This window comes from Neoarius graeffei, chromosome 1, assembly GCF_027579695.1.
Source record: "Neoarius graeffei isolate fNeoGra1 chromosome 1, fNeoGra1.pri, whole genome shotgun sequence".
In the NCBI taxonomy this organism is placed as follows: domain Eukaryota; kingdom Metazoa; phylum Chordata; class Actinopteri; order Siluriformes; family Ariidae; genus Neoarius; species Neoarius graeffei.
This window is the reverse complement of record NC_083569.1, coordinates 12,387,286-12,405,467: the sequence shown is the minus strand read 5'-3', so window position 1 is coordinate 12,405,467 and position 18,182 is coordinate 12,387,286. Positions and strand designations below refer to the sequence as shown.

General features: G+C 41.5%; 1 protein-coding gene across 1 annotated transcript in view; it reads left to right on the top strand.

Annotated features, from left to right (window-relative positions):
- The first annotated feature begins 5,368 nt into the window (after positions 1-5,368).
- epha4b (eph receptor A4b) overlaps positions 5,369-18,182 on the top strand; it is a 287,524-nt gene continuing 274,710 nt past the window's right edge. The window contains exon 1 of the mRNA XM_060929623.1: positions 5,369-5,583. Within this exon, the coding sequence (XP_060785606.1) occupies positions 5,481-5,583 (103 nt within the window). The 5' untranslated portion in view covers positions 5,369-5,480. The remainder of the gene's footprint in view (positions 5,584-18,182) is intronic.

Below are 18,182 nucleotides of genomic sequence, written 5' to 3'. Positions count from 1 at the left end.
TGACCCCAGATCGGGTGCGAATGAATTTTTTTTTCTGTTTGTTGCATATTTTTCAAATCAAGACTGTGTGATATTGGTGTATTGAAGCATGTATGAATGACATATGGGGCTGTATGGGTAAATTGGAAAAACTACATTCCCTTAGTTTTCTCATGGATTCCCCCCCACACACACACAAAAACAAAACGCGAGAAAATTTGTCCTCAATATCCTTGTTGAATTAAAGAGCTAATAGATTTTATATACCTGCTCAGCTACATGGTAAAAAGCAAGAGCATGAATAACTGTCTTTCCTTTAGTCTTCAGTGCGAATAAACATTCATTCATTTCTTGGTTTACGAAATTTGACTTGGGATGTTAAAAAAATTTATACTGAAAACTTACTTCGTTATCATCAAGCAACTTGGGTGCCTTTGTCAAGCCAAAAAAGTTTGCAATGGATATTTGTCTGAAACTCCTCTTCATACTGATTTTCAGTGAGTGGTCAGGGCAGCAAGCGAATTCATGTAGATCTAGAGCATCATCGAGTTTTTGGGCGCCCAAAACCACTTGTACGTCTTGTGAACACTATCTAGCCATCCAGACAGGACACAAGTTATCAGTTAGATACAAATGGCTAAAATGCATACGTTGTAATACTGAAATGAGTGTCCTTTGTTGTTAAGATGAAGATAAACAGCAGTGTCCTGGCCTGAGGAACTGGCTCTCCTGTGTTGAGTCTTGTGCCTGTGAAGCGGTTGTTTTGTTACCCCAATATAAGAGTCTGTGCATTCCTCACTGCACTGAATTGCATACACTATGTTGTCCTGTTTGTGTCTGGCTATTCTGTCCTTAGAGTGGACCAGTTTCTGCTTCAGGGTGTTACTGAGTCTGAAATGTACCGGAATGTTGTGTTTGTAGAAGATCCTCCTGAGTTTCTCAGATAGACCAGAAATGTAGGAAATGACAATGTTCTTGCATTTGTTCCTGTTATCCTCCTTGTCTGTTATGTTCCTTTTTCTGTTCTTGAAGAAAGCCCACTTGGGATACCCGCAGTTCTGAAGTGCTTTCTTGATGTGATTTTGTTCCTTCTCTTTTCCCTCTACCATTGTAGGAATGTTCTGAGCCCTGTGTTGCAAGGTCCTAATGACCCCCAATTTGTGTTCCAGTGGGTGGTGTGAGTTGAAGAGTAGGTACTGATCTGTGTGGGGGGGTTTCTGGTAGACCTCAATGCTAAGGCTTCTGTCTTGTCTAATGTGTACATCACAATCCAAGAAGACTAGATTATTCCCACTGATGTCCTCCCGAGTGAAATTGATGTTGATATCCACTGCATTGATGTGCTTAGAGAAGGCTTCCACCTCATGGGTTTTGCTTTTAACCCAGGTGTCATCCACATATCTGAATCAGTGGCTGGGAGCAACTCCTGAAAAAGTGGTCAAAGCTTTATGTTCCACTTCCTCCATGTATAGATTGGCCACAATAGGGGACACTAGTGAGCCCATGGTGCATCCATGCTTCTGTCTGTAGAAACTTTCATTAAACTGGAAATAGGTGGTGGTCAGACAGAGGTCAAGCAGGGTGCAAATCTGGTCCGTGGTGAGGTTTGTTCTATCCAGTAAGGTGCTGTCTTGAAGGAGTTGTTTTCTAACAGATTCGACTGCTTCTGTGGTGGGAATGCAGGTGAATAAAGAAGTGACATCGTAGGAAACCATGGTTTCATCTGAGTCTAGTTTGAGGTCTGCAACTTTAGTAGCAAAATCTTGGGAATTTTTGCTGTGATGTGGTGTGTTTCCAACAAGAGGAGCCAGGATGTTTCCTACGGTAGGTGTTTGGCAATGTTATAGGTGACAGAGTTTATACTGCTGATGATAGCTCTGAGTGGAGCTCCTTCCTTGTGAATCTTGGGGAGTCTGTATATGAGAGGAATGGCTTCCCCAGGGTACAATCTGTAGTACAGAGATTGGTTGATGGCTTGGTCCTTTTCTAGTTGTTGCAGGCAAGTAACAACTTTTTTTTTGTAACAACTGGTGGGCTCCCGCCTCAAGGTTTCATAGGTGGTTGTGTTGCTGAGGAGACTGGTCATCTTTGAGTGGTAGTCCGCTGTGTTTAGCACCACTGTGCATCTCCCTTTGTCAGCAGGAAGGATGTTGATGTTCCGGTCTCTTTGAAGCAATGTAAGAGCCCTCCTTTCTTGGCTGGTGAGGTTGGAGGGGGGTACTTTTGCACTGGACAGAGCAGCTGATATCTTTGGTCTAAGTTGTTCTGCCACTGTGTTGGTCAGGTTGTTGTTTCTGATGGCTGACTCTGTGGCTGTGATGAGGTCTACCACTGGTATCCACTCTGGTGAAACTGCAAAGTTAAGTCCCTTGGATAAAACATATTTCTCTAGTTGGGTGAGTACCCTGTCGGATAAGTTCTTCACCCATTTCTCTTCTATGTCCAGTTGTGCAGCCTGGTCAGATTTCTTCCTCCAAGTCAGCACTTCTGTCTTGCTGGATGAGGTGGCTTTAGACAGCAACGTTTGAAATTTGCACATCTGTCATTCCTTGCCTTTGGTATGTTGTGAAATCTGTGCCTTCTCAGCGAATTCAGAGACTCATTCCATAACTTCACTGGGAAGAAGTACTGTCAAGTCTTCAAACATCAGTTCAGTCTTGTTCTAGAGAGCATCAATGGTGAAATGTACTTGTCTCACTCTCTCATTGAGAAGCTGCTCCTGGGCTTTCTGGAGGATTATTTCAGCTCTGTGTCCTTTGACAGTTGAATACAGGCGTAGGCTAGTGGGGATAATGTTGGATTGTCGGCATCTTAGGTTGAAACGCAGGTGGTTTCTGTAGTCTGCCAGTTTTCTGGAAGTCCTCTCATACTCCAACACCAGTCAAAGGGTTCTCATCCCAAAGTGCATGGAAACATGTCTGTGAAGATTCTCAGTCATCCAGGTCATAGTAACCTGTGGGTGGTAAAAGAGAGCAACTGGACTTGCTTGACGATTCTTGAAGATGTTTTACCTCTCATCTGAAAGGCTTCTTCAGTTCTGTCTGACTGTCCTTTGTTGTTCATCTTAACAACAAAGGACACTCATTTCAGGATTGCAACGTATGCATTTTAGCTAGAGAGGATCATTGGTATGAGCAAGGAGTTAAAGAAGCCATTTTTTTAACCTGGAACAGCCATCACTGAACAGAGGTGGTGGCCTAAGACACCATTTATCAGCCACCTACAATGCAGTCCTTGGCACACTTCCCAGACAACTGAATGCACACCCAAACCCAGCTGTTTTTAGTGACTCACAGGAGGACAGAGAGAACCAACAACAATTGATCACCCCAACGACTCTCTAGGCTGTTCACACCCAGCCCCCAGTGACCCACACCAACAGGATGACTCAACAACACCTTAGGATTGCTTTTCATCCATGAGAGGATAAATACCTGATACTCCCTATTAGTCAGACAGAACTGAAGAAGCCTTTCGGATGAGAGGTGAAACGTCTTCAAGAATCTTCAAGCAAGTCCAGTTGCTCTCTTTTACCACCCACAGTTTACTATGACCTGGATGACTGAGAATCTTCACAGACATGTTTCCTCTGGGTGCTCCGTTTTCCCCCACAGTCCAAAGGCATGCAGGTTAGGCTAATTGGTGGCTCTAAATTGACCATAGGTGTGAACGTGAACGTGAGTGTGAATGGTTGTTTGTCTCTGTGTCGGCCCTGCGATGACCTGGCGACTTGTCCAGGGTGTACCCTGGCTCTCGCCCATAGTCAGCTGGGATAGGCTCCAGCTTGCCTGCGACCCTGTAGAACAGGATAAAGCGGCTAGAGATAATGAGATGAGATGAGACAAACTAATCCAGTAGGTTGCTTCAGAGGCATGAGGTATCATATGTGTTGACAGAAAATGTACTTTTAATACTTAAGTATTTTTAAAAGCAAGTACTTCAGTACTTAAGTAAATATTTGACTGGACAACTTTCACTTGTATCGGAGTAACATTTGACCAGTGGGATCTGTACTTTGACCTAAGTAATGAAGTTGGATACTTTGTCCACCTCTGCCAAATAAGGAAAATCCTGGAAAGCAGAGGCAATCAGTGACGTCAGGGCCAGGCTAATTTGCATCGGTTTTAGTGTGAATGGGTGCTACCAACCGACAGTACAAAGAGGTGCCGCTGGGGCGCCGGGATGAAGGGACGCAGCGGGATTTAATAAACGAAAACAAAGGTGCGCAGTGGGCTGTTTATTCACACTACTCTCTCCTTTTCTCATTCTCATTATCTCTAGCCGCTTGAGCCTATCCCAGCTGACTATGGGCGAAAGGCGGGGTACACCCTGGACAAGTCGCCAGGTCATCACAGGGCTGACACATAGACACAGACAACCATTCGCACTCGCATTCACACCTACGGTCAATTTAGAGTCACCAGTTAACCTAACCTGCATGTCTTTGGACTGTGGGGGAAACCAGAGCACCCGGAGGAAACCCACGCGGACACGGGGAGAACATGCAAACTCTGCACAGAAAGGCCCTCACCGGCCATGTGGCTTGAACCCGGACCTTCTTGCTGTGAGGCAACAGTGCTAACCACTATGCCACCATGCCGCCCCTCTTTCCTTTTCTTCCTTGTAAATAGCCAAAGGAGTCAAGGTCGCCCCCCTGCCGCCGCCACTGAACTGAAACCCAGCAACTGCAAGCGCGCGCCTTGAACTTTAACCGCCTGAGCGCATCCCTTACCCCTTTTCCACCAAAACAGTTCCAGGGCTGGTTCAGGGCCAGTGCTGTTGCTGGTTCACAACTCGTTCAACTTGCGAACCAGCTGAGAACCAGTTTGCTTTTCCATAGCTCGGGGTGCTAAGGGGAGCCACGTCATTATTTCACTGTATACATCAGTTACGTCGCTGCGTTTGCATAAACCTTGGCGCGAACATCGAAGCAACAACAACATGGAGAAGAAGAAGCAGCAGCAACAACAACAACAACAATGGATGACTACTGCTTTACTGCATCCATGATATCTCGTCGCTTATTTAAAAATGGCACCCTCTCGCGGTCTTGCTATCGTTGTTGGTCTTAACAACTCCACCCCCCTGCTGATGTAAGCAGTTCTTTCCTCTAGCCCAGCAAAGAGCTGGTGCTACCCTGGAACCGGTTTTTCTGGCCCAGAGCCAGCTCTTTGTCAGTGGAAACAGAAAACCCGGTTCCAAACTAAGCACTGGCCCCGAACCAGCCCTGGAACTGATTTGGTGGAAAAGGGGTACCTGTCTCCTTCCTCAGTTCTCCTGGCAGCGCGCAGCTGATTGACACGCCCCTTTCCCCTCCCCCGTCCCTTGACTCCGCCTCGCGCTCAGCTCCGCGCGCCTCTTCATTCCGCTCAGCAGCAGCAATCAGGACTCGGACAGAAAGCGACCCACAGAGAACGAGAGCGCGCGCGCGTGTTTGTTTGTGTGCGTGAGAGAGGAAGGAAAATCAGGGATGCAGCGCGTGCCTTGAAGCATGCCTGAACATGGCACTTTCTAGGATTTATCAGTTCCTAATTTTCCTGCTGCTTTTCTTCTTTTCCTGCTTGGGACCGGGCCGGGGCGCGCGGAACTATCCTGATAATGAAGGTAAGGGACGCGCGCGCGCGCGTGAAAAGTGAGACTTATGGAATATGGATTTAAGATTTCTTGCTTCCTAATTATCACATGAGCGCGCAAACCACTTTGGTCTTGCTAACACTTCCAGGAGTTTTCTTTTTTTTTTTTTTTGACTACAGGTTGTGTTGCACGGTGCTTCATGGATCAAATGCGCATCTGGGGCAGATGTTCAAGTTCTGTTGCAATACCTTTTCACCTTGAAAAAATCTTAAGGAAGGAAGAAAGGTTTTTGTTTGCTTGTTTTGCAGTGTTCTGATTTATATATTATGACCTTGCATGTACATCACCAGCATTATAATCAGAATGAATAATGATGATTGGTTGAAATGGCACCTGGATGAAACCTGTAACCCAGATTAAGACTCAATGTTGAGTGAAATTTAAAGGGATGAGTGTTTTATGTGATGCTGATGTTTATGTTTATGATACATCTCAGTCTTTTCAGATAAATACTAAATGAGATGCATTTATGCATGACATGAAGTGCAGTGCCACTAAAACCACAAAATATTAACCGAGTCCTTGTTTGGGGGAAACTTCAAGAAGTTTTCCCACATCCAAAATCCTTTATTTGGAATTTTGTGGTTTTCAAGTCCATTTGCATTTGTTTATCCAACATAGTCATACTGGTCCATGTGCTTCCTTCAGCACCACTATTTATTTATTTATTTATTTATTTATTGGTGACTAGACAAAGTCTGCAAACGATTTGAAGCAAATGACAGATAAATGTTCCAAGTGTATTCCTCAGTGCTTGCTGCAGGGCTCCGACAGCTCGGAGTTGACCTTTTCTCTTCGGATTGGTTCACTTTCCTGGGAGAAGGCTGGCATTTGGGGACACAGTACTAATACATGAGATGTAGTGGGATGTTTTTGGACAGTTCTTTGGCATCCTTTCTCACTTTCTCAGATGAGAAGAATGAGTCTTATTTTTGTTTTGCGACTTCTCTGCTTTTTTTTATGCTAAAATATTTTTTGTGATTGTGTCTTATACAGAAAAGTGCATGTGCCAAGCATCTAAGGCACTGTTTCTGTTAAGTTTGTTTTCGTATTTTTACCCCGGCTCAAAGACACTAAAACTATTTTCTCCTCTCATACCTCTTCCCCAGAACACCAGCTGGTTGAAGGTCCAACCTTTCAGCAAAGATTTGTCCCTAGTAGAAAGAAGCTGTGTGGTTCATGCGATGCCACATTTATCATTTTGCAGCATGTGTTCTGGATGTTTCAGAAAAGCATTTAACCCAAGCATAAAGTGAGGAGAGACATACGTACAAACGTTAGGAACCGTTCTCGTTGAATAGTCTCTTTCATCCTGTTATGAACGAGGACACTCTTCTGAGCAGCAGAGGGCGCACACACAGCACTTGTGCCTTATTGTGGGACATGATGTGATCTCTTTTCAGCTTGGCACTCTACACACTTTCATATACTCAGTTTATTATTCATTTTCTACCTCGGAAGCATCTTATGTGCATAGCTCCAACCAAGCTTCAACTGAGATCTTGCTAAACCATTAGGTGAATGACTACACACACACGCACACACTGTTCACCTCTTGGCTCTTTTGAGCTTCGTGTGAAGAAAACAGCCGTGAGCATATTATGCTAGTTATTTGTCTCATACAGTGTGGCAGTGGTTGGTTTTCCCCTCCTGCTTTAAAGCAGATTAAGTCGAGCTTGATCCTGGTTGGTGGGTTTAATTCAATTGAAAGGTTTCTGAAGAGCAGGTTTTTATACTTTAAAGGCTTTTGGAGGATTATTCCATGCTATATGACATTTCTGTTCAATAATGTATTAAATATACTGTATGTATTGTGTAACATTGCAATAGGTTTATCGAGTAATACACTGAAAAGGTCAATAAGCATAAAGTTCTAACATTGATTTCTGTATTTATTAATTAATTAAAATGTATGCCTTGATACTTTAAAAAAAATGTTACTTTTACCCATTAATGACAAAGATTACAACATCTATGACACTAGGAGGAGGAGGAGGTGGCAGCAATATGACACAAATATCACATCATGATATTTAAAGACAGTTCAGTGATGCATGATATGCATCACGACCTATTTGGTACCATCAAAAGGGAAATTCGTGAAATTAAAATATGAAATTTCAGCGACCCTTGAAACACTATCTAGTATTAAGTGCAGAAAAAAGCCCAAAGGTTCTATATTTTTCTCTTTACAATTCACATTTTCAGTTCATTTTAGAAAACGAACACTTTCTGTGCATCTGGCGAACATAAAACTCTGAGCCAACTCCGTTGAGTAGAATTCAAGTTCCACATCTGGCTCTAGATATCAGTTTGACGCTCATTTTACTGATATAACATGGCAGTTGTTCTTCTGAAATATTCCTCCAGAGATTCTGTGCTTCCTATCGCACACCAGGTCTCACTAGCGTCAGGTTCAGGACTTTGATTTAGCCATTCCAAGCCTCACAAGCAGTCCGACGTTATTCAAAGCCTTGGCCTCGACACACAACTCTATTTGTCTGGCCTCTGTCTTTTAACCCTCTGGAGAGAGACTGCAATCTTCTGTGAGTCTGCTGTGAGGCACATCTTGCTTGCTACAACAGCCTGCACAGCACTCAGAGTGCTCACATCACTATTAATCCATGTCTTTCCCTTTATCATCTGCTACAAAGTCAAAGATCAGTGTTTTTAGACCTGCTTGAAATTCCTAATATCTGCAGTCATTGGCAGGTGGATATACTTATCACCCTTGGCTTGTTCAAGTCAAGGAGATGTAATTAACCAAATTTTGCATGTGACCTTAACCTTGGACTGTTGGCGATCACTTCTATTACTGGGATTCCTTCTGGGATACAGCTTTCCAAATGATGTGCAATCATAAACATTGTGAATACCATTAAAATACCATCGTCACCTCAGATGGTTTTGGGTTGGTGGCGAAGCAGTGCACTTTTATTTGATTTGATTTTAATCAAGGATGAGTCACTGATTGGTTAGTTGTACAGAATGGGATTTTTAAATGTGTCAACATGGGGAACGAATCAGGGTTTGTATTGATTGGCTAGTTTGTAGTCCAAACAAGAGTGGACAAAGAAGTATTTCGGTGCCCAGCTCAAGCAGATTGGATACATCATCATTCCAAAAACCCTCATTCTACAGTTGTGGTCAGAAGTTTACATACAGTGACATGAATGTCATCTTGGATATGAATGTCATGGCAATATTTGGGCTTTCAGTAATTTCTTTGAACTGTTCTTTTTTCTGTGGCAGAATGATTGTACAGCATACATCTTTAACCCCTTGGCTGCCACCCATAATTAATTGTAATGTGCCAGGCATATAGGACTAAAATAGGTTGAAATTGGGGTATTTTGATCATCTTTCTCTAACTTGTTCAGAACTTTATATTTTTAATATTTGTATAGAAAAATAACAAAAAACACTGTTGTATAGTAAAAATAATTTTAGTAATCAAAAACAACTTCAAAAACATTAAAAAAAACAAGACAATGGGTCTTGTCAATGAGAATCTGTCCATAAACATGAATTACTAGTACTTGAAATCATAATGTATACCAAGGGTCGATCCATTCCAAGTAACTGGGTACCATTTTTACATTGGTCTTTGGTATGACCCAACTGTGAATGGAACTTGCAATCTCCCAATTGAGAGGCTGACACGCTAACCACTAGGCCAACTTGCAGTATGTGCCACTGTGAAGTAAAAGTAATATGCCATGTAAGGTACATAAAAGGAGGCGTTTATGACGAGTAGCGTACGTCATAAGGCACAGTGGTAAAAGATTTCATGACATATGTGACTCGTCCAAGGGCACTGAAGGGGTTAATAAAAAAAAAAACACACACACACTAGAATTTGGTGCACAAGTTTTAATTTTCTCTGGGTTTTCTGAAATCAGCCCAGGGTTAAAATTATACATGCAACGTCAAAAATATACATACAGCACACCTAATATTTGGGTAAAATGTCTCTTCGTAAGATTCATCTTGACCAAGCATCTTTGTTTACCATGAACAAGCTTCTGGTAGAATTCTGGTTGGATATTTCATGACTCTTCATGGTAGAATTGATAGAGTTAAATTAAATTAGTTTTTTTTTCTTGGCATGGACTCAACTTATAAGCACAGTCCATATATTTTCAATAGAGTTGAAGTCAGGACTTGTTTTAAGCTTAATGTGAGCCTGCTTTATCCTCAACAACCAGCTCTGATGCGTGTTGGAGTTCATTGTCCTGTTGTAACTCCCAAGTCCCATGTTCAAGTTTCTGATGGTTTATGCTGAAGAATTCTGAGGTAGTCCTCCTTCATTATTCCATCCACTTTGTGCAATAAACCAGTTACACTGGCAGCAAAACAGCCCCAGAGTATGATGATCCTACCACCAACAGCAGCTGGTGCAGTGTCCCTCTGTACTGTACATGGTGGTCATTGTGGCCAAACAACTCAATCTTTGTCTCATCTGACCATACAGCTATCCTCCAGAAGGCTTATCTTTGTCTGTGTGGTCAGCTTCAATCTTTAGTTAAGCTTGAAGGTGTCAATTTCGGAGCAGGGGGTTATTTCTTGGATAGCAGCCTCTTAGTCCATGGTGATCTGAACTGTAGACAGTGATCCATCAGCTTCCAGTTCATGGCAGGGCTGTGCCATGATGGTTCCCAGGTGGTCCCTGACCATCCAAACCAATTTCCTTTCAACTGAGGGTGACAGTTTGGCTTTTCTTGAAGTAAAGTGGCTTGACAAAGTGACGACACCTCCCAGTAACTTGGATACAATTGTTTGAACTGATCTTGGAATTTGCAGTTATTTAGAAATGGCTCCAAGAGACATTCCGGAGTTGTGTATATCTGCGATCCTCTTTCTCAGATCTGCACTGAGCTCCTTGGACTTTCCCATTTTACTGTGTGTTGGTCAATCCAATAGATACTGTAAATAAACCCTTTTTATGAAGGCACAGAGAAGCTACCAGCTGTAGTCAATCATGATCGCTAACAGGAAGTTAAGAACCTTGGCCTTGGCAAAATAAGACATTTTGGAAGTTCCTGCACCTCTGAATTAATAAACTAAATGAGCGTATGTACATTTTTGACCCTGTATGTATAATTTTGACCCTGTGTTGATTTAAAAAAAAAAAGAAAATTAAAATTTGTGCACCAAATTCTCATGTTTTTTTTATTAAATATGTATGCTGTACAATTATTCTGCCTCAGAAAAAGAACAGTTCAAAGAAATTACTGAAAGCCCAAATATTGCCATGACATTCTTATCCAAGATGACATTCATGTAACTGTATGTAAACTTCTGACCACAACTGTATAAGTTCATAATGTTGTAACACACCTCAATCAAAGCCCTTCCTGTACCAGGACCTGGTCTTCCCAGGCATCCAAGTACTAACCAGGCCCTTAAGGTGCATTGGGCTGCGCCGATCTCTGTTTCAATAGCCCTTGGCCTCTCACTTATTATATCGCTTATTACAGTGCATCATGGAGGAAATGCAGAAGCATAACAAGGAACTAATGATATGTTTTGCAGACTTCCGCAAGGCGTTCAACTTGATAAGCAGACAAACCATATTCGATATCCTCCCACTCTATGGTATACCCAAACCAATTGTGGAAGCTATAAAGTCACTGTACATGAACACCGAGACCACTGTCATCACATCTGATGGACAAATTGCGTTCTTTGAGATCTCAGCAGGAGTACGCCAAGGCAGTACTCTCTCTCTTTTTATCTTTATACTTGTGCTCGACTACGCCCTTCGCTTGTCGCTTGACAGTCTGAATAACCGAGGTCTGCAGATCCAACCTAGACGTAGCTGAAGACATCCGACTCAACATCTCACCGACCTCAATTTCACAGACTGGTCTCAGAACTAGTTGAAGACACAGAGGCCTTGCTCCAGTCCCTTGAAAAATCAGCTGCTTTGATTGGATTACATTGCAATGAGAACAAAATGGAGTACATCAACACTAGTCAGAATCCCAAAGACCTGAAATCCCTCTCCGGTGTAAACATCAAACAAGTAGAGGATTTCAAATACCTAGGATCCTGGATCATGGACTCGAAAAAAGACTTCAAAGCGTGAACAGCACTAGGTTGGGCAGCTTGTAACAAGCTTGTAAAAGTCTGGCATGGAAAGGTTCAAACCTGCAAAATGATTCTAAAATCTACTTGTTCCAGTACCTAGTAGAACCAATTCTACTCGATGGCTCAGAAACCTGGACTCTAACACAAAGATCAGAAACAATTGGATGGAACATACAGGAATCTCCTTCACAGAGTGCAGAACATTCACTGGTCCGAGCACATGACATGGGAGAGAATATACAGAAACCTACCACCGATTTCAGAGAAGCTCAGGAGCAGTTGCTTTCAGTTTGACAGATACTGTTTGGAGGCAGAGAACGAGGTCATATCATCACTACTGTTATGGGGCCAAAACCTCCCCATTCGCTGTTGGAAGACAGCATTCCCTCAGCTGATGTCAAGGGACACAGGGATCGAAATGGAGGATTTGAAGCTAGTCATGCGGGACCATGCTCTGTGGTGATCTACTGTGTAAAAAACCCCGGCCTGTGATGCTGAAGGGTGATGATGATTGCATCGCTAGGGTTATAGTGGGGGGCTCAGTCCTCTGGTAACCGCAAGAATTTGACTCCCTACTCACATCTGTATTGTGGCTACACGTCCAGGTCACTGTAATGATGTTCGCTGAAGTGGAGAGTCTGTTATTGAACACCACCCCTAGGTTCTTCACGCTGGGTGAAGGTGACATAGAGATGTCCCCCAGGGAGATAACAGTGTCTAGGGGTGGAGAGGATGGAGCAGGAATGTAGATCACCTCTGTCTTGCCTAGGTTGAGCTTCAGGTGATGGTTGTCTATCCAGTTCTGGATGTCACGCAGACAAGCAGAGACTTGTCAGAAGGAGGAAAAGAGAGAAACAATTGGGTGTCATCAGCATAGCAGTGGTAGGATAGACCATGAGGAGGGATAATCGGGCTGAGAGACTGGGTGTAGAAGGAGAAGAGATAGCAGGGGAGTAGAACTGACAACCATGAGTAGAAGTGATGATCTCCTGATTGACATGCAGACATGCAAACCACTAGGCCAGCTTACGGTAGTATACTCAAAGCACCTGTAACAAACATTCCTAAACGGAGTAATTAGTGTGAAGGAATGTTCATTTCAGAGTCAGGAGCATGCAGGTTTGTGGAGAAGAAAATGGAGCCAAAAAAGTACAGCGTTAAGCTGTAATTGAACTCCCCTACTCGCAAAACACACAGTCACCTTGTGGGTGAACATGTCAAAGGAAATAGCTACCACTTTTTTAGGTTTCTAAGTAACAAAAACTAGAGTCTGGGCAACACATTGCTAGCAAATGAATGTATGATTTGTCCGCACATCACTTTTCCATATTCCTTGAAGTCACTGAAATAAAAGTTGTTAGCAAAAGACTCTGTCCTCGTTTCTAATGAGCAGCGAGCTCCCTGTTCCTCCTTATAACTACCCCCCCACACACACACTTTTTTTTTCTTTCTCTCTTTTGCAAATAAGCACTTCTCTTATGCTTCTGTTCTGCTACCACTCAGCTAGAAGGAAGCTCATTAGCAGGCATGTCAACACAATAGCAGGCTAAAGATCTTAGCTCCACACGAGCTCCCCTTTCTCTCTGTTAGGCCACCAATCATGACCCTTTATTCATCTTAATTGAATTCATCTGTTCACTTGCTTGCCATCCCCACCCTTCCGCATCTTCAGTTCCCGCTTCGACAAAAGGCTTTGTGATGTGTGCATTAGCGCGTTGGCGCATTAGTGCAGCACAAATCATACAAATAGTGGATTTGTTAACTGCACCACTATGGACGAACACAATGGTGGTGGCTAGCTCTTCTTTCTATCTGTCTTTTCAACTTTTTCTGATGCTTTATGTCTTCATTTTTTTTTAAATTCAATCTCTAGTGTGCATCCTAAGCTTTATTTTGCTTCAAATGTGCTCATCATGTCTATCTACAGTATTTGCTGATGAGGTGCAAAATGGCAGAAGACAAACTTGATCAAAATCTCTTTCCAAGTCAGGTCGACAGCATTAGCATGCAAGATACAGGACTGTGCAATAGTCTGAGGCACCCTTTTTTTTCATACAAACTTTGTTATAGATTTCTGTTTTATGAATTCTATATTATCAAGTAGGTACAAAAAAACATTTTAGAGTTCCAAACGTTCATTTGCCAGCACAAAATTGAATGTTACGGGGGGAAAAAAAGTTTGTTTCTCAGCAGCATATTACATAAGAGACCATTTTTCAGATTAAAAAATAAAACATAATGAACGCTACTGGGTTTTGGTGAAAAATTAAGAAGTGAGCGTGACCGTCAAAGTGTCCAGAAGAACTGTGGCTGGTTCTGCAAGATGCTCAGTAAAACCTACAGCTCATTTCCTTATAAAACTGCACTCACTGTACCTGAGACTTTTTTTTTCTCTTTAAAGCAAGGAGTCTTCTTACACCAAATATTGACTTTGTTTCATTTATTATGGCTTACTGCTTATAGTACTTTTTTAATATTGAAACATTTCATTTCATTATTTTTTAAGCTATTTTTGGTCTACAGCATTTCTTTACACATGCCGAAGACTTTTGTACACTAGTGTATATCCACTGAAATAAACACATAACATGTTCTAAATGGAAACAAATATAGGAGGAGCACTATTGTTAGTATTATTATTATGATAATTATTATTAGGTTTCTTTTGGTACGCTACAGATAGTTGTAGCACTAAACACAAAGTGTCATTGTGTTCCACCCGCCCTATACACATACACATGATGTGATGATCTAATATCGTGCGGTTTTCACTGAAAGCTCTTTCCGAAATTTAACACACTACAGTGGATGAGGTGTAATCGAAGTATCCTGCAGTAATGCACAATTCAACAGTAAAACAAGATCTTGGATGCATTTTATAAGACTGTGTATCATCGGGGCAGTGGTCACTTTTCCCCCCAAAGAAGTAAAAGCGATACTATAATGCACCACAGGACACGCTGTGGTTAGCACTTAAGTGTCATTAGAGCAGGTTGTTTTTAGGTGCAGAGATTTTTCTGCCCCAACATTTGAGGTGTCGTGCAACACGAGCCCTGAGAGAACAGAAAAGACAGAGGGAAGGAGATCACTCCTATCACTCCTTCTCTGTTTCCACAGGAGTCATGTCACACCACCCACTGTCACACGGCTTGAGCTATGCTGTCAGCTGGTGATGGAATATAGTGGTCTTGAGTGGGGAAGTGAAAAGAGGAAAGTGGAAAAAAGGCACAGTTCTGCACATGAAAGTCTATAGCCAGTAATGGAAGCGTAGGATGGGATGTCAGAACACCATTTTTTCATATATATGTACATATAATGTAGAATAGAAAAATTTCACTCTGACACCCAACTTTTGAACATTATTAAAAATTTATTCTCGACAAAAGTTTCGGCCTTCGGCCTTCTTCAGTGTCGTAAAAAAACTACATAGTGCTGTGGTCTTGGTCTTATATATACAAAATTGTGAATTCTATACACTTCAAAATAAAGGACAAAGACAAAAATAAACTATTAATTACAAAATTTAATAATTAAATATTATTAAAAAGAATATGATTTTTAGATTTATATTCTTTTCGCTTGTTTAACCCATAAGGGGCTAAAGTAAACAATTGCGACATCCAGTACGCTTCCCTATTTAGAAGCACGTTGTCTAAACTATCTTGAGCGGCGTTAACTATTGTTTCTATACAAATGAATTCAAAATCATTCAAATTATGGGGAGACTGATTAAAATGTTTGGCTACTTCGCATGTTTTTTTGTTGTTTTTCATACTAGATTTATGGTTACGAAAACATACTTTAAACTCTGTAGTACAAGAGCCAACATATTGGAGATTACATTTACGGCAAGTTGCTAAATTTGTATTGCAGGAAGTACAAGAAAGATGGTGAATTTTGTATTTCCTTCCGGTTACGGAGCTGACAAAAAAATTTGACTCTGCGAAAAAGTTATTACATAAATTGCATTTTTTGTTACTGTCGGTAGGTTTCGAATAGACATCTGTCTGAACGAAACCACCAACTAGGTGCAGGGTCAGGTCTAATACGTTGAGCTTTTGCTCAGAAAAAAAACAATTCGAATTTGATGGTATGGTACAACCCGTTAATGTATTCCGTAAATTCATGTAATTTATCCTGACCGTGCACCCAGATGTCGACTGTGTCATCTCTATAGCGCAGCCAAAGCAAGGGTTAGGAAACCTACCGACAGTCACTTCTATCTTCCCACCACTAGTTGTCACCCTGAGCATTGCAAGCACGCCATCCCCTATAGCGTTGCGTTGCGTCTCAAACGCAACTGTTCTAATGAGGGCTTTCTTAACCGCAGAAATTCAGAATACAAGAAGTATTTAATAGATCAAGGCTATGACCCTAACCTGGTCTCTGGTAAATTTGGTCAAGTAGCTTCTCTCCCTAGGAGTGAGTTACTTAAGCCTAGGGCAATTAAGCCTGAGCGTAAGGTTACGCCCTTGGTTATTGACTTTAACCTTCCGGATATCGGTAAGATTTTGCAGAACAATCTCAGCTTTTTGCATTCCTCTACTTTCATGCAAGCAGTATTTCCGGAGGATAGTATTATTTCGGCTTTTAGAAGGCCTAAAAATCTTAAGGATATTCTGGCTCCTTCTAAACTCAAGCGTGGTGACATGGAAGTCAATAATCAAGGGCATGAACAAGGTTGCTTTGGGTGTAACAAAAAATGCGATTTATGTAATAACTTTTTCGCAGAGTCAAATTTTTTTGTCAGCTCCGTAACCGGAAGGAAATACAAAATTCACCAACATCTTTCTTGTACTTCCTGCAATACAATATATTTAGCAACTTGCCGTAAATGTAATCTCCAATATGTTGGCTCTTGTACTACAGAGTTTAAAGTACGTTTTCGTAACCATAAATCTAGTATGAAAAACAAACAAAAAAAAAATATGCGAAGTAGCCAAACATTTTAATCAGTCTCCCCATAATTTGAATGATTTTGAATTCATTTGTATAGAAACAATAGTTAACGCCGCTCAAGATAGTTTAGACAATGTGCTTCTAAATAGGGAAGCATACTGGATGTCGCAATTGTTTACTTTAGCCCCTTATGGGTTAAACAAGCGAAAAGAATATAAATCTAAAAATTGTATTCTTTTTAATAATATTTAATTATTAAATTTTTTGATTAATAGTTTATTTTTGTCTTTGTCTTTTATTTTGAAGTGTATAGAATTCACAATTTTGTATATATAAGACCAAGCCCACAGCACTATGTAGTTTTTTTACGACACTGAAGAAGGCCGAAACGTTTGTCGAGAATAAATTTTTAATTATGTTCAAAAGTTGGATATCAGAGTGAAATTTTTCTATTCTACATTATCTACATCTACACTGCTGGGACCCGTGGTATCCTCTGGATCCTTTTGGACAGACTGGTTGTTGGCTGACAGAGACTTTTGCTCACAGGCCACTGTGGCTAGTGGTTTTCCCAAGTCACTAGCCATTCAGCCTTTTCACTAGCCACAATTTTGTTGCCAGGAAATCACAGTTTTTTTCTTCACCATGATACGTTAAAGTTCGGAAGATCTAGATTTAATTATGAATGGCAGCGTATAATATATCTCTACAGTAGCACTCAAGTATTCAGTGCTGTTAAGGTAGCTCCCTATATGAAAACATGGAACCAATTCAGACAAAAATATAAACAGAGTATTCTGTTTATTGAACTCAAATTCAAGCCCCTTACAATATGAAATATTGTATAATATGAAAAATAACATTCAGTACAACTGAACTGATTCTAATATTAAAAGTCCAATTCAGAACATTTATCATTGAAAAACATTTGATGTTTTGATATGCAAGTATTATGTGTATTATCAAGTATTATTATCTATGTTATGTATTATCTATTAATAGTGTGTGTGTGTGTGTGTGTGTGTGTGTGTGTGTGTGTGTGTGTGAGCATGTGTAGAGAGAGACATTAAATGTCCTCATTACATTCATCATCAGATGAGTCTGAATGGTCCATGAAAAATGGTCTTCATGACCTGAGGCTTCCAGCAGGCCATAAGTTGATAGCTGGGGCGGATCAACTTCTTTACAATCGCGTGAACGTTTCTAAACAGCAGCTCCATCCTCTCCAGCTCAGCCGACTTCATGACAGCCAGAGACTGAAAGCAATGCCGTCCTGTAGTGAACCAGCCATCTTCGCCTGTTTTGATGTTATAGTACCGATGTGTGCATTTGACTTTTCGTGGTCCTTTATAGTTTCGAGTTTAAAATTACTGGTGCCTGTCTTTGCCAGACTTTCTACAGTATTCGCAGTACAGGGTATTTTCGGTTTTGCTATGAACTAGCCAATCTGGGCAGCACAGTGGTGTAGTGATTAGCGCTGTCGCCTCACAGCAAGAAGGTCCGGGTTCGAGCCCCGTGGCCGGCGAGGGCCTTTCTGTGCGGAGTTTGCATGTTCTCCCCGTGTCCGCGTGTGTTTC